This window comes from Triticum aestivum, chromosome 2A (genome assembly GCF_018294505.1).
Source record: "Triticum aestivum cultivar Chinese Spring chromosome 2A, IWGSC CS RefSeq v2.1, whole genome shotgun sequence".
Taxonomy (NCBI): Eukaryota; Viridiplantae; Streptophyta; class Magnoliopsida; order Poales; family Poaceae; genus Triticum; species Triticum aestivum.
The window spans coordinates 62,555,166-62,570,187 of record NC_057797.1 but is presented as its reverse complement, the minus strand read 5'-3'; the positions used below and the strand labels follow the sequence as shown (position 1 = coordinate 62,570,187).

The 15,022-nt window shown below is 41.6% G+C and overlaps 1 protein-coding gene across 1 annotated transcript; it reads right to left on the bottom strand.

Annotated features, from left to right (window-relative positions):
- Positions 1-6,623: 6,623 nt before the first annotated feature.
- On the bottom strand, positions 6,624-8,419 carry LOC123184719 (transcription factor WRKY19-like). The gene is made up of 3 exons (XM_044596794.1): positions 8,123-8,419; positions 7,607-7,711; positions 6,624-7,311 (listed from the first exon to the last, which is right to left on the bottom strand). The coding sequence occupies exons 1-3, from the start codon at positions 8,413-8,415 to the stop codon at positions 6,696-6,698; spliced, it is 1,014 nt and encodes a 337-aa protein (XP_044452729.1). The 5' UTR covers positions 8,416-8,419; the 3' UTR covers positions 6,624-6,695.
- Positions 8,420-15,022: the final 6,603 nt, after the last annotated feature.

Here is a 15,022-nt window from a genome sequence, read left to right as displayed (position 1 = left end):
GCAATGATTCTTTAACTTTATTCGAGCAATTCCTTGCCTGGTATCATGCCTTTTTTCTAAGTGTGATCATTGCCTTCTTATTTTTTTAATATACACGCATTCAAAAGACAGAGCAAATATCCCGCAGCAACGCGCGAGGTATTATCTAGTTCTCTCAACATATGGTCTTCCGCCTCACCAATTGTGTCATGTCAGCATTCACTAATACTATTTTGCAACTCCATGCAAACCACATGCATACTCTTTATTTTACATTGAAAAATAGTAGCTCCTGATTTGGATCATTTCTTCATACGTAATACATCTGAAATTAATCTTCAAATTCTCGCTGCAACACGTGGGGAAATCACCTAGTAGTTTAAATTGTAAGGATTGAATTAGTGTCACGCAATATTTACAAAATATATATTCAATTCCGCGGTAACATGAGGGTATCGTCTAGTTGTTGAGAAGATTACGCACAAAGTGACCGCTATATACGTTGGCCCAATTGTGTCGCTCACTAGTTTCTACATCACTATTCTAACAAATTTATTTGGTTTTATTTCGGTTTTATGTTTTTTCAACCAGCTTCTTGATTTTGTATTTCAAAAATTATTTAAATAAATAAACATTTCAAAAAAGTGTGAACACTTTTAATATGTGTTTCAAAAATTGTAAACATTTTTAAATTTGGTGAGAATTTTCAGAATTGTGATTTTTTTTCAAAATTTCAGCAGATATTCTGAAATTCAAGATTTTTTCTATCTGTGAATATTATTAACATAAAAAATGTGGAAAAACCAATAGGAAAAATATAATATCAAAATTAAAAAGGAAACTAGAAGAAAAATACAAATAAAACACATAAATAGAATCAAGGCAAAAAATGGTGAACGAAGAAAACCGACTAGTACATGTCGATACATAGGTTTAGCCCATGGGAACGATGCCTTGTGCGATTGCTTGACATTTCTATGCAGTGAGCGCCAAATATGAATTTCTAGGGTGCCAGATAGGAGGGTAACGCGGGGAGCTCCGATATGTCATACTCCCTCCGTTCCCAAGTATTTTTAGATATTCCAACAAATGACTAAATATGAAGCAAAATGAGTGAATCTACACTCTAAAATATATCTACATCCATCCATATGTTGTAGTAATTTGAAATGCCTAAAAAGACTTACATTTAGGAACGGAGGGAGTACTATTTTGCGACAAATAGGGCGTCGACGCACCCGCAGAGCCCCCGACTGGGCCGGCCCGTTGGCGGGCATTGCGGCTAGCACAACCTGTACCAATACATCGCGATGTAAAAATTCAAAACAAAAAATGCCTCCACCAGGAATCAAACTCCTGACCACATGTGTGTGTACATGTGTTGCTTGCCAGTTGACCTGACAAGTATAAGTGGCAAATGAATACACGAAATATTAAGAACAGAATTATGTGGCAGATCCAGACACTTATTGGATATTTTGAATATTTCTTTGAAAATTGTGCACAGTTTTTTAAAAGAATTTTTTTTATAAAACCAAACATTTTTTAAACAATCCGAACGGAATTTTGAACTTTTTTAAAATGTATAAACATTTTTCGAATTTTGATCTAATTTTTATAGTTCCAATGTTTTTGAAAATGCAAACGATTTGGAATTTACTACTTATTTATAAAAATGGGTAATTTGAAATTATGAAAAGTTTCAAAAAACACAAACACTTTCTGAATATATGAAACTTATCGAAAACATGTGCATTGTTTCAAATTCTAAACAAATTTTAAAAAAAGAACATTTTAAAAAAGTTCTAATCCTTTTATGAATTTTGGAACTAATTTTGAAATTTCTGAACAAAACTTGAAAACAGGAACATTTTTTCAAAATGTTTTTTAAATCTAATATTTTTTAAATTACTAAAACAAATAAAATAAAAAAGGAACTTGAAGAAAGGAAGTAAAAAGAAACAGATAGAACAAAAACAAAACGAAAATGCGTCGGCCCAGTCGGGGCAACCCTGTGCGAAGCCCTGACTATTTGCCGTAGTGTGCGGTAAATACGGTTTTCTGGTAACGCGCTCTCACACGTTACAGTGGGACGCAGCCCATTCCGAGGATTCCCATGGTGGATAATATATTCTTGAATTTTAAATAAGATTCACTTTTTAAACTTTTATGCGAATTTTAATAATGTTCACTAATTTCAACAACGTTCACAAATGAAAATATATATTCAATTTAGAAGATATCACGATTGAATATCATATTCGTTGGTAATTTAAAAAGATCATCATTTATTTGAAAGATGTTCATCATGCATTTAAAAAATGATAATTTATCTACAAAAAGATCATGAAGTGTTTCAAATTATTCACCGTGTATTAAAAATGGCACATCATGTTTTTTAAGAATCATGAATGTTTTTAGAAAATTATTCCCATGTTATAAGAAAATTATATATAAAAACAGTAAAACATAGAAGATAAGAAAAAAATGAACAGAGAAAAATAAAAATGGAATATCTAAAAAAGTAAAAAATCTAGCCTAAACCCTGTACAAAAATAACCGGCGGAAAAAAGGGAAAGAACGGAGAAACAAATCAACAAACCCGCTGCCTTTCCGCACATGAGCTGGGCGAAAGCAGCACTGTGGGGGGAGGGGTGTACTTTCTATTCACCGCACTGTGCCAGAAATAGGATGTGCATGTAAATGGTGGAAAGTGCCATCTTGTTTGACTTTCCAATCGTATTCTATTTTTACTTCTTGTGGCACCTATATAATCATATTAATACCATTGCTATCATTACCAATACTATATTTGGTGTTGTGTGTGCTAGATTTTATATGGTCTCATATTTACTAAGTTTCAAGATATAGTTGATTACAATGCCCAGATGTAAAGATCATCAATGTCGAGTGCTTTATCATGCATTTTCTAAAGTTAAATATTTATCTCTAAGTGGTTATATAGTTTTAATGTTGTTCCCATTTATAACTCATGTCGTTCCTATTTGCAGTTATGGACATATCATGGTGTTGTTTGTTGAGGTCCTTTCAATCGGTAGAGGACCGCTTCTTCTCCAACAACCTCAGCATCAGAGAGCTCTTTGACGCCCACCACCTTCGATCTTCTTGCGCCCCCCATGCGTACCATCGGCCACACCTCCGCAGATGGGTTACTCCTTGCTCTCTACCATGACTACCACCTCATACGCACCAATCGTGGCATGCTCTACTTGAGCAAGGTCGACACTGGCTTCCCGCTCGGCCCTCCCACCCTACTTCATGATTGTATTCCATGCCAAATCACCGCTGCAGCCTCAGTGGTGATGTGCTATGGTGAAAGAATCTCAAGCCCTATAAGCACATGTGCATCTTCGATGTTAGTCTTCCCCGATGCACATGTGTGTGTGTGTGACACACACACACATAAAGAGAGAGAGAGAGAGAGGGAGTGCTTTACCAGGCATTTTAAAGTTAAATATTTATCTCTAAGTGGCTATATAGTTCTAATGTTGTTCCCATTTATAACTCATGTCGTTCCTATTTGCAGTTATGGACATATCATGGTGTTGTTTGTTGAGGTCCTTTCAATCAGCAGAGGACCGCTTCTTCTCCAACAACCTCAGCATTAGAGAGCTCTTTGACGCCCACCACCTTCGATCTTCTTGCCCCCCCCCCCATGCATACCGTCGGCCACACCTTCGCGGATGGGTTACTCCTTGCTCTCTACCATGACTACCACCTCATACGCACCAATCCTGGCATGCTCTACTTGAGCAAGGTCGGCACTGGCTTCCCGCTCGGCCGCTCCCACCCTACTTCATGATTGTATTCCATGCCAAATCACCGCTGCAGCCTCAGTGGTGATGTGCTATGGTGAAAGAATCTCAAGCCCTATAAGCACATGTGCATCTGCGATGTTAGTCTTCCCCGACGCACATGTGTGTGTGTGTGACACACACACACACATAAAGAGAGAGAGAGAGAGAGAGTGCTTTACCAGGCATTTTAAAGTTAAATATTTATCTCTAAGTGGCTATATAGTTCTAATCTTGTTCCCATTTATAACTCATGTCGTTCCTATTTGCAGTTATGGACATATCATGGTGTTGTTTGTTGAGGTCCTTTCAATCAGCAGAGGACCGCTTCTTCTCCAACAACCTCAACATCAGAGAGCTCTTTGACGTCCACCACCTTCGATCTTCTTGCGCCCCCCATGCATACCGTCGGCCACACCTCCGCGGATGGGTTACTCCTTGCTCTCTACCATGACTACCACCTCATATGCACCAATCGTGGCATGCTCTACTTGAGCTTACTCAGCAAATAAATCTACCTAAGAACAGTGTACATACCTATCAGCTGAAGATTAGTTATTGCACCATACTTTAGAAGCACTTGTTGCCACATCTTTTTTTGTGAGGGAAAAATGTTGTATTAATTAATCTGGACCGCGCCAGTCCAGTCCACACAAGTTTACAACCCTCTCAGTGCCTGACTGTAGCCATACGTCCGTCTTCATCTCATATCTACCCAACTAAGCTAAGTGGTGGCTAACAAGGTTACATCCTCTCCTAATAGCTTTAATCACTACATCTCTTCATTATCTCATATTGGCGGCAATCTCTTGGATGATGGTGGCATGTTGTGATCTGTTCCCCGAAGGATTGGAGATCATCGTAGCGGCTTCAATAATGTCTGTCTCACATCTTGGAGGCAATCTTTTCCCTTTTGATGGTGCCTATGAACCGATCAAGGAATAATTTATTTACCAAGACAAGATCACATGTTATATTCTACTTGTGTGGCAGGTGATTTTGATCCACACGTAAAATCTTCAACCTAAAAAGTAACTGCCACTTGCGATTTGCAGATAAACAAGCACGACAACACTTGGCCGGTATATATCCGAGCTGATAGATTTACTGACAGGAAGGCTAAGACATTTCCCCATGCGATTTGGAAGTAAACATTTGTCGCATTATGACAGCTTTAATTAGTGCATGTACGTGATAGTGAGTTAGTTGATTATAGTTTAGTTTAAGGACAGCTAATGAACCGAACCAGAAAGCCAGATTCACATGCAGAAAAGCAGAAAGCTAGACCCATCAGCGCTAGCTAAGACAGGGAATGTTCGGAGGTATATATAGTTGAAATTTCTCCATGAAATGAAAGTACCATCTTCTTTAGACTTTAGTCTTTGGTGTTGAAGCTTAGCTCGACTTTTACTTGGTAGCATATCTGGAATATACGCCAAGGGAGAAAAAGAGCACTCAACTTTTTTTAGATGTAAAGTAATCAGATAAGAATTGGATGTAACTGGACTGATTTGATAAGAACTTGAGACCACTCGTGGTGACCAGACAAGTAGTTTTCATTGCTTTGGTTTTCGAGCAACGTAAGATAGAAAAAATGATGTTGAAGAAGCTACACATGTTATTTGCTTCTATTTCCGTGAGCTTATCACCTGGAGAACAAGTGCATGCATGAGGTCTTGCTTTCGTTTTCTATGTGAAAATGGTTGGCGCCATGTGTCGAATGGTAGAGCCAATTGCACTAGTTTTTACAGTACTATACATGTGGCATAGCCAAAGTCTTTGGAGTGAAAGACTTGGAAAGTTGGCATGACAATAACTCCAGAAGCAAAGAAAACATTTTCCAACTTTCGTTGTCGTTAGGCCAACGTGGATATCCATTGGTCCAACCAAGCATGGACGCAGACCCTTGTCTGGCAGTGTCCTGGTTTCAAGGGTTAGCTTAGTGACATGCATTATCTAATAAAAAAAGGCATATACCAGTAACTTAATTGAAAGGCTGTAAAGGATTGCTACAAACCGGGTTGTACTGTCAAACCATGTGCAATTGTTTAATGTACTAGTTAGGGCGCAAAATCCTTCTCTCTTCCTAAAACTGCTGTGTGGTTAAGAGGTGTACCTGATGAGATTAACATGCTGTGTCAGCAGGACTGTAATGAACCTGTTTAAGTAATGGAAGTGATTTATTCACAAAAAATTGAGTACTAAAGTATGGGTTTTAAATCTTGCTGAGATCAAGCTTTCATCTCCATAAATTGGAAATTTGTAATGCCTTTGGTCCGATTTTTGTCACAGAAATCTTACTCTTATGTACTACTGCATAACTTTTCAGAACCAATTTTGTCATAAATAAAGCCATTCTCCTTTTCAATAGAATTCAAGTGCTCCTGCTTGTTGAGGTTCCTCGAAAATAATCTTGTTGTGCTTTTCCCAATAATAGAGAAATCATATTGATTTCACCATTGAAGTTGTTGATTGAGATAGATTACGAGGCTTGCCACTTGGCTTAACAGTAAAAATTGCAAAGCTTTTATTTTGGACAAGAGAGAATTGAGTACCTTTTCTTATTGTGCAAGGCATGAGTATTGGGATATATGCACTTTTTTATGCAGACACAAGGTGATAAAACATTCTAATATTATTTAAACAAAATTTAATAAAACCCATAATTTAAGGTCGTACTGGCAAACCTACATACAACCTAGTACTAGTACTACTCCTATATGTTTACACATGATATCCAATACAGTACATATTACCTTCTATCCACATGCCCAATATACGTGCATACACAATATACCTTCATAATAAAATATTACTACTACCCCAGACATGCAAATTGCGCCGTGTGTTAATGGGCCAATTTGCATGGATGCATGCATATGCATGGGTTCACAACCTTGGTCAGGAATCGAAGCCGAACAGGTCGTCGTCGTAAATGCTATTGCCAAATGAGCCCCCTAACGAGCCCGACATGAACCCAAGGCTGCTCGGCGACGGCGAGGAAGGGAAGCTGTCCATGCCCGCGCCAGCATCCCCCGCCACCGGCCAGTACTCCGCCGGCGCTGATCCCACGGTCAACGGCGACGTCCTTTGGTCAATAACGTCGACGAGCTGCCCGCCGGCGTACTGCATGAACTTCCCGTGGCCAGCCGGCGACGGCGAGCCGCTGGACACACCTTCCTGCACCGGCGGCGAGGAGCTGTAGTTGGAGAAGCGGGAGGAAAGCATCGGATGAAGATCAACCGCTTCTTTCACGACACAATGAGCAAAAGCGCTCGTGCTCGTGCTCGCAGCCGCGCCGTTGATCGACGTGAAGCTGATGAGATTTGAGCAGTCTGCTGGCGGGGCAGCGTCGGCGGCGCCTTGGATGAAGAGTGATCGAAACGTGGAAGGGTCCTTGCAGGTGTGCTGGCCGTAGTAGCTGATGATGTACTCCGACGGGTTGGACTCGGATTCCTGGACCTGCCTCGTGGCCTGGCAGCCTTGGTCTGGCTTATGAGAGCACCTGTAGTAGCTCCTGGATGTGCCATTGTGCATATGCAAATTAGCTACAACTCTTTTTTTTTTTGCGGAAAAAATTAGCTACAACTCTACTAGCTAGCTAGAGCCTTAGCTAATAATACTCCAATATATACAAGAACAACTAGCTAATAAAAAAGCTCAACTTACCACAAAGGATATAAAATTAAAAAGCTCAACTAGCAAATTAACCACTTGGCAAGTGTCTTTTTCGGTTCTGCATTCATACTACCTCATTTTTTCCCTTTCCTTCCAAATTAATTTGCAGCACAACAGAAAAGACATATATGTACCTCGGGTTAGTAGAGGCATGAATATATTTTTGGCCGTACTTCCTCCATGTCTTGCCATCGTTGAGCGTCCTAGCAGTGACCATGCTGATGAAAGGGCTCTTCGACCTGCCATGCATAAGAGACATGATTAATTAACAACTACAGTATATATGATTTGATAGACCCATGCATGCGTGCATGCCCAAGTAATCTTATAGCAGCATCTACTTTTGACAAAAACAACAACGAACTTGGTCAGGTCATCAGAAGCAGCCTATACTTTTCGCCCACTGATCATTGGCGCTTAAAGTTCCCCCGCTAGGCCGCCAAATTAATAGTAGTACAATTTATAAAATACTACTCCCTCCCTTCGTTTGGAATTACTTGTCGCGGAAATGGATGTATATCCATTTCCGCGACAAGTAATTCCAAACGGAGGGAGTAGATAGTTGGAGGCGATAATAATTTGTTAGATCGCATGCATACTGTGGTGTTTTTTCTAGTGAAACGAGGTATAGCTAGGCTTTCTTTGATCACCTTCTCCTGGAGGTGCTCCGGCGGTGCGGCCCGGACGCCGTGGCTGATCTCTTCTTCCTCCCAGAAGACGCCTCCACACCGCCGCTGGTGGAGCCAAACACCGACATAGCGCTGGACAGCTTGGCCATCATCCCCTTCACGAGCTCCCTCGCGTCCATGTCCAACACTCTTGGCGACCCCTGCAGCATGGTCTGCAGCGTCGCCGCGTGCTCGCGCACCTCCACCAGGTCGTCGTAGACCACCGCCGGGGGTGAGCGGCCGCCGTCATCGCCCGCGCCGCCACAAGATGCCATGCTAGCTTGCGAGCTACTAGAGGGTCTGGAGAACAGGGCTTGCTCACCGCGCACGGCTCAAGTTTTTATTGGTGCAGCCGGCGGGCGCGCGGTGAGAAGTTGGGAGGAAGAGTTGGAGAAAGGCGAGCGAGACCGCGAGAGCGACGGAGGAGGAAGCGGCGGGGAACGTGGAGCTACGGCGCGTCCGGGGAGGGGCTCGCCATGGTAGATCGATGTGTGTCCCTGCGCGCGAGCCGACGTCGGGGCGTGTCATCGCCGTGACGCAGCTGCGTGAGCTCATCGGCGCGCGCGCGCGCTGCCGGCTCGTCTCTCGTGCATCGTCGTGGGACGTGGCTCGGTCGCAAAATGGCCGGGTTGCTCTTGCGCAGTCATGTTGCTAGAACAAAGACTATACTCCTACCGTTTGTTGATGCATATATACCATATACAGTATCTTCTATATCTAAATAGATAATCCTATCAACATGCATGCACACATGCCATCTCATCATGTAAACAAAGGGATGGCTACATCTCTACTGAGACTTAACAAAATCTTAATCAAGTGACACAACATATAGAAAGAAGAAAGAAAAAGAAAAAAAGTTACATGGATCTTCATGTAAGATCTCACGATTATAGTATAAGTCTCAGTCGATGGAGATTTACCAATTCCAAAAACATACATGCAAAATATCCACCTCAACATGCATGGAAAATTAAAGATCTACTTTATCAACAACTAAATACAATAAATCATATAAAAGTTTTTAATTTAGTTGTCATATTTTTTATCAAAATATTTATGGTCACTAATATTTAGCTACGGGTCTTTTGCATGTTAGGAGAAGGGCTAGTTAATGTTTGCCATTTTCTTTAGGACCAGAAGTAATAAGTAGGATGAAAGCTCGTAACAGCGCCGCCGCTCGCGCAGAGGGCTAGCTACTAGCTTTCGTGTGCCTTCCGCCCGCGCCCGCGCCAGTCTGCTCGTCTCTGTGGCCTTAGGGCCATGAAGGTGCGGTGGATCCCGATCCATGCCGACTGGAGGGCTCTATTTTTTAATATTTTTTTGATTTTTTTAGAATTTGTGTTCTGCTTAAAGAGGCGAGGCGACGGCGACTTTTTGAAGATGGAATAAGGTTTTCCCCGCCTAGACCCCATCCCGGCGGTGCTTCTGGCATCGTCGAACGGCGTGTGGAGGCTTGTCTCCTGCGGATCTCGCGGAATTCAATCAGTTGGCGTTCGTCTTTGGTGTATCCACGTGGATCTGATCTTCGTTCATCTGTGTTTACAAGTTGGATCCATTCTATCTATGCTTCTCTTCATCGGCGACGGTTGCTGCTCTAGTGCGTTGGTCCTGTAGGGCCTTAGCACGACAACACCACGACTGTCTACTACAACAAGGTATGTCCGACTCTGATGAGGGAGGGACTATGATGGCGGCAAGCCTTCGGCTCACTCCAGTGCTTGTAGTCGTCACTAGGTGGTCTATGGACCTTAATGTGATTTTTTACTTCTAGTGTTCTTTGTACTACGTTGATAGTTGATGAATAGATCGAAAGTTCTTCCCATCATATGCACCAATCGCGACATGCTGTACTTGAGTAAGGTCCACATTGGCTTCACGCTTCCACCTTCATTTGTGATTGTACTCCATGCCAAATCACCGCCGCGCACACCCTTAGCGGCGTTATGCTATGGTGAAAGAATCTCAAAGCCCCATAAGCCATGAGATGTCGTCTTCCCCATCGCACATGTGTGTGTGTGTGTGCGAGAGAGAGAGAGAGAGAGAGAGAGAGAGATTGGGGAGACATGTGGGCCTGGTAGTCAGTGAGAATAACGAATGATCCGGCCGGTTCTAACCGTTCGTTTCTTGCTAGTCCAAACAGGTCTTCGACCTGAATTGAACGAGAACGGTAAGCACATGATGTTTATTTCCTATTAGTGTGAATCACACTTGTATCATGAACCAGATTAAATATGACACCATCGCCTGGCAGTGGCTTCATGTGCAAGTCTACTGCTTTAGAAAAAAAAACATCTCATACAGGGACCTAGTGGTGTTCTTACACCAATTTTATACTATTATGAGCTAACTCTACATGAAAAAACATCTACCTAAGACTAAGAACACAGTGTTCGTACCTATCAGATGAAGATTAGTTATTGCACCATACTACTTTAGACGCACGCTGCCACATCTTGGATGCAATCTTTCCCCTTTGATGGAGTCCATGAACCGATCAAGGAAGAATTTATTTACCAAGACAGGATCACCAGTTAGATTCTACTTGTGTGGCAGGTGATTTTGATCTACACGTAAAATCTTCAACCTAAAAAGTAACTGCCACTTGCGATTTGCGGATAAACAAGCAAGATAGCACTTATTTTTTTGCGGATAAACAAGCACGACAACACTAGCCTCATATATATCCAAGCTGATAGATTTACTGAAAGGAAGGCTAAGACATTTCCCCAAGCAATTTGGAATCAAACATTTGGCGTATTATGACAGCTTTAATTAGTGCATATACGTGACAGTGAGTTACTTGATTATTGTTTAGTTTGAGGACGGCTAATGAACCGAATCAGAAAGCCGGATTCACATGCACAAAAGTAGAAAGCTAGATCCACCAGCACTAGCTAAGACAGGGAATGTTCGGAGGTATATATAGTTGAAATTTCTCCATTAACTGAAAGGATCATCTTCTTTAGACTTTAGACTTCAGCTCTGAAGTTTAGCTCAACTTTTACTGGGTAGCATATCTGGATTATACGCCAAGGGAGAAATAAAGCACTCAACTTTTACAGATGTAAAGTACTCAGATAAGAACTGAATGTAACTGGACTGACTTGATGAGAACTTGAGACCACTCGTGGTGACCAGAGAAGTAGTTTTCGTTGCTTTATTTTTTTGAGCACTAGTAGAAAAAGGGCCTTTAGTCCCGGTTCTGGAACCGGGACTAAAGGGTCGGTACTAATGGCTATTCCTTTAGTCCCGGTTCAATCCAGAACCAGGACTAAAGGGCGCGGCCACGTGGAGCTCCACCTTTAGTCCCGGTTGGTAACACCAACCGGGACTAAAGGAAATTTTATGATTTTTTTTGAAAAAAAAATTTAAATTTTTTTTTTTATTTTCAAATTTCTGAATTATTTTAACCTCTAGTCTGTAATCACCACCCCTCATCACTTCTCAATTTATCCTCTAATCACCCCTCATTATTTCAAATCATCTAACTTCCCGAACGGTCACCCATCCTCCCACTCCCCCAGCCTGAGCACGCTTAACTTCCGGGTTCTATTCTCCCTCACTCCAAGTCTGCACTTGTTGTATTCCTGACAATACTAAGATGTCAATCCTATTAATCTTCAGGAATTTTGCTTGAGCATGAAGTGACACATTTCATAGTTTTATTTTGAAACTATTGTTTTAAAAAACAATAATTATTTAGTAACACTAATATTTCTTGAATAATTAGTTTGACCACAGTTTGACCAGATTTGACCAAAATTGAAAGAACAGAAATAATTATTTAGTAACACTAATATTCTAGAATAATTAGTTCGATCATTGTTTGACCACAGTTTTCCCACTGTTTGAATTTTTTTTGATTTTTTTCACTCTAGATCTTCAAAGCCCCGTAACTTTTTTCTATTAGGTTTTTGAGGATTTTGAAAATGTTTAACGTGGTTCCGCCGTTAAATTCGGATGTAACTTTTCGAGTAGATGATTTTTCATATAAAAAACTTTTTCATCAGAGTTAGTATGCAAAAGTTATGCCCATTTTTACAAATTTCAGAGAGATTTTGCAAATAAAGTCAAAATTCACGTTTGCAAATTTTCCCAACAACTAGACCACATATCACATGGGAAACTTATTTTCTTTTATTTTTTGACATTTCCATCATTTTCTTTTATTTTTTTTTAAAACTGAAAAGGCGATCCGGAGGGGGGGGGGTAGAGTTTGAAATTGGGACCTTTAGTACCGGTTCGTGGCACGAACCGGGACTAAAGGTCTCAACCCCATTAGTCCCGATTCATGCCTCAAACCGGGACTAAAGGTCTAATCTTTAGTCCCGGTTTGAGGCACGAACCGGGACCAATGGTTGTGGGCCAGTAGCGAGGCCCATTGGTCCCGGTTCATCCCACCAACCGGGACCAAAAAGTCCAGATGAACCGGGACCAATGGCCCACGTGGCCCGGCCGGCCCCCTGGGCTCACGAATTGGAACCAATGCCCCTATTGGTCCCGGTTCTGGACTGAACCGAGACTAATGGGTTGACCCGGCCTGGACCAAAGCCCTGTTTTCTACTAGTGGAGGAACGTAAGATAAACAAAGATGTTGAAGAAACTACACATGTTATTTGCTTTTGTTTCCCTGAGCTTATTTAATAAACATGTAAAATATTTTGACCTAAAAAGTAGATGCCATTTCAAATAAACTAGTAAGATGACTCACTGGACTCACATGTCCAAGCTGATAGATTTACTGAAAAAGAAGCTATAAGAGGTTCTCCATGCGATTTGGAAGTATATATTTGTCGTGTTATGGCAGCTTTAAATAGATTTACCTTTTTCACCCAACATCAAACCAAATTTAATCATGATATATTAAACCAGCTCAACGTATGCTTTTGATCCCAAGTTGGACTTACTTGTACGTGAAGCCAAGGTGGGTACTTTGCGTAATTGTTGTAGTAATTAAAGTTCATGTAACGATTATGGTGACAGCTATGAATCAAAAGTACAAAGCAAGATCCACATGCACCAAAAGGAGGATAGGGTTCAAGTCCTGGCGCCCGCATATTCCTGAATTATTTCATGATTTTCGGCGATGCGTGTTCAGTGGGAAGAGACTTTCCCGTCAACTACGAGACGTCTACGATGACTTTGTAAATCTCAAGATAATATGCCAGCTCAGTCTCTTGGAGGTGCTCATAGGGATAAAATGTGCGTGTGTGCGTTCATAGGGGTGAGTATATGCGCGTATATACGAGTGTTTGCGTATGTACCGTGTTAAAAAAAAGTAGCATAGCCATGCACTAGCTAGGTTCAGAGTATATATAGTTGAAATTTCTTGAGAATTCAAACTTTAGAGCTTAACTCATCTTTTACTGGATAGCATATAAGCCAAGGGAGAAAAAAGTACTTAGCTTTTACAGATGTAAAGTCATCAGATAAGAACTAGATGTAACCGACTTACTTGATTAACTGGAGACCGCTCGTGGTGACCAGGCAAGTAGTTTTCATTGCTTTGTTTTTCGCGAAACATAAGATAAAAGATGTTGGAAAACTAGACATGTTATTTGCCTTTGTTTTCTTGCTTTTGTTTTCTTTGTGAATTTTCTTGTAGCTATGTGTCGAGTGGTTGAGCCAACTGCGGTACTATATATGCAGTATAGTCAAAATCTTTGGAGTGAAAGACTCAGTAAGTTGGAGTGAAAGACTCGGTAAGTCACTAGTAGGGGTGAGACCGGATTGGACCCAGACGGATAATACTTATACAGTATTCTATTCTATATTTATTTCGGATTTGGAAGCGGGGCGGATGCGGATTCTAGTACCGGGTTGTGAGGATTCAAACATGGTACGATAATGAATACACGTGCATATACGTCGACATTCATACACGAAAAATATATAAATGTTTTAAACTAATTTTTTTACATAAACAGTGAGCAAATATCGAGTTCGGCAAATATCAATACTTATACACTTTAAGAGCACATGAAGCACTAGAAGGTATTAAAATAAGCAAACAAAATAACTAACAAGCATATGCCTCATCTCATAAGCAAAGATATTATTCACATATTGTTTGTTAATATTTAAAACTTCATGGTTGTATATTATCCGTATTTAAAAGGTCAGATTATCCTGCCAAGAAAAACAGATTATCACATTGTGTTTTATACTAGTAATACTGTATCCTACCAATCGGACTCAAATTCAGATCGGATTGTATTCCAATGTCAAAACTCTCTTACCGCGTCCTATATGTGAGAAGTGTTCATACCTGTCACGATTAGTTATTCCATCACACTTTCAAATCATGCATGCCACAGCTCACCCTTTGAAGGGACAGGAAGTAATGGGACTTAATGGGCCATACGGGAAAGGAGAGAAGGGCCTCAAGGGATGGCTGCGCGCCCCCCCATGGGCTGGTCCGAATTGGACTAGGGAGGGGGCGGCGCCCCCCTCTTTCCTTCTCTCCCCCTTCCCCTTCCTTCTTCTCCTACTCCAACTAGGGAAGGGGGGAAAGCTACTCCTACTAGGAGTAGGAATCCCCCTTGGGGCACGCCATAGAGAGGGTCGGCCCTCCCCTCCTTCACTCATTTATATACAGGGGAGGGGGCACCCCATAGACACACAAGTTGATTGTTTAGCCGTGTGCGGTGCCCCCCTCCACAGATTTCCATCTCGGTCATATCGGTGCAGTGCTTAGGCGAAGCCCTGCGCCGGTAGCTTCATCATCATCGTCACCATGCCGTCGTGCCGACAAAACTCTCCCTCGACCTCAGCTGGATCTAGAGTTCATGGGACCTTACCGAGCTGAACGTGTGCAGATCGCGGAGGTGCCGTATCTTCGGTGCTAAGATCGGTCGGATCGTGAAGACGTACGACTAC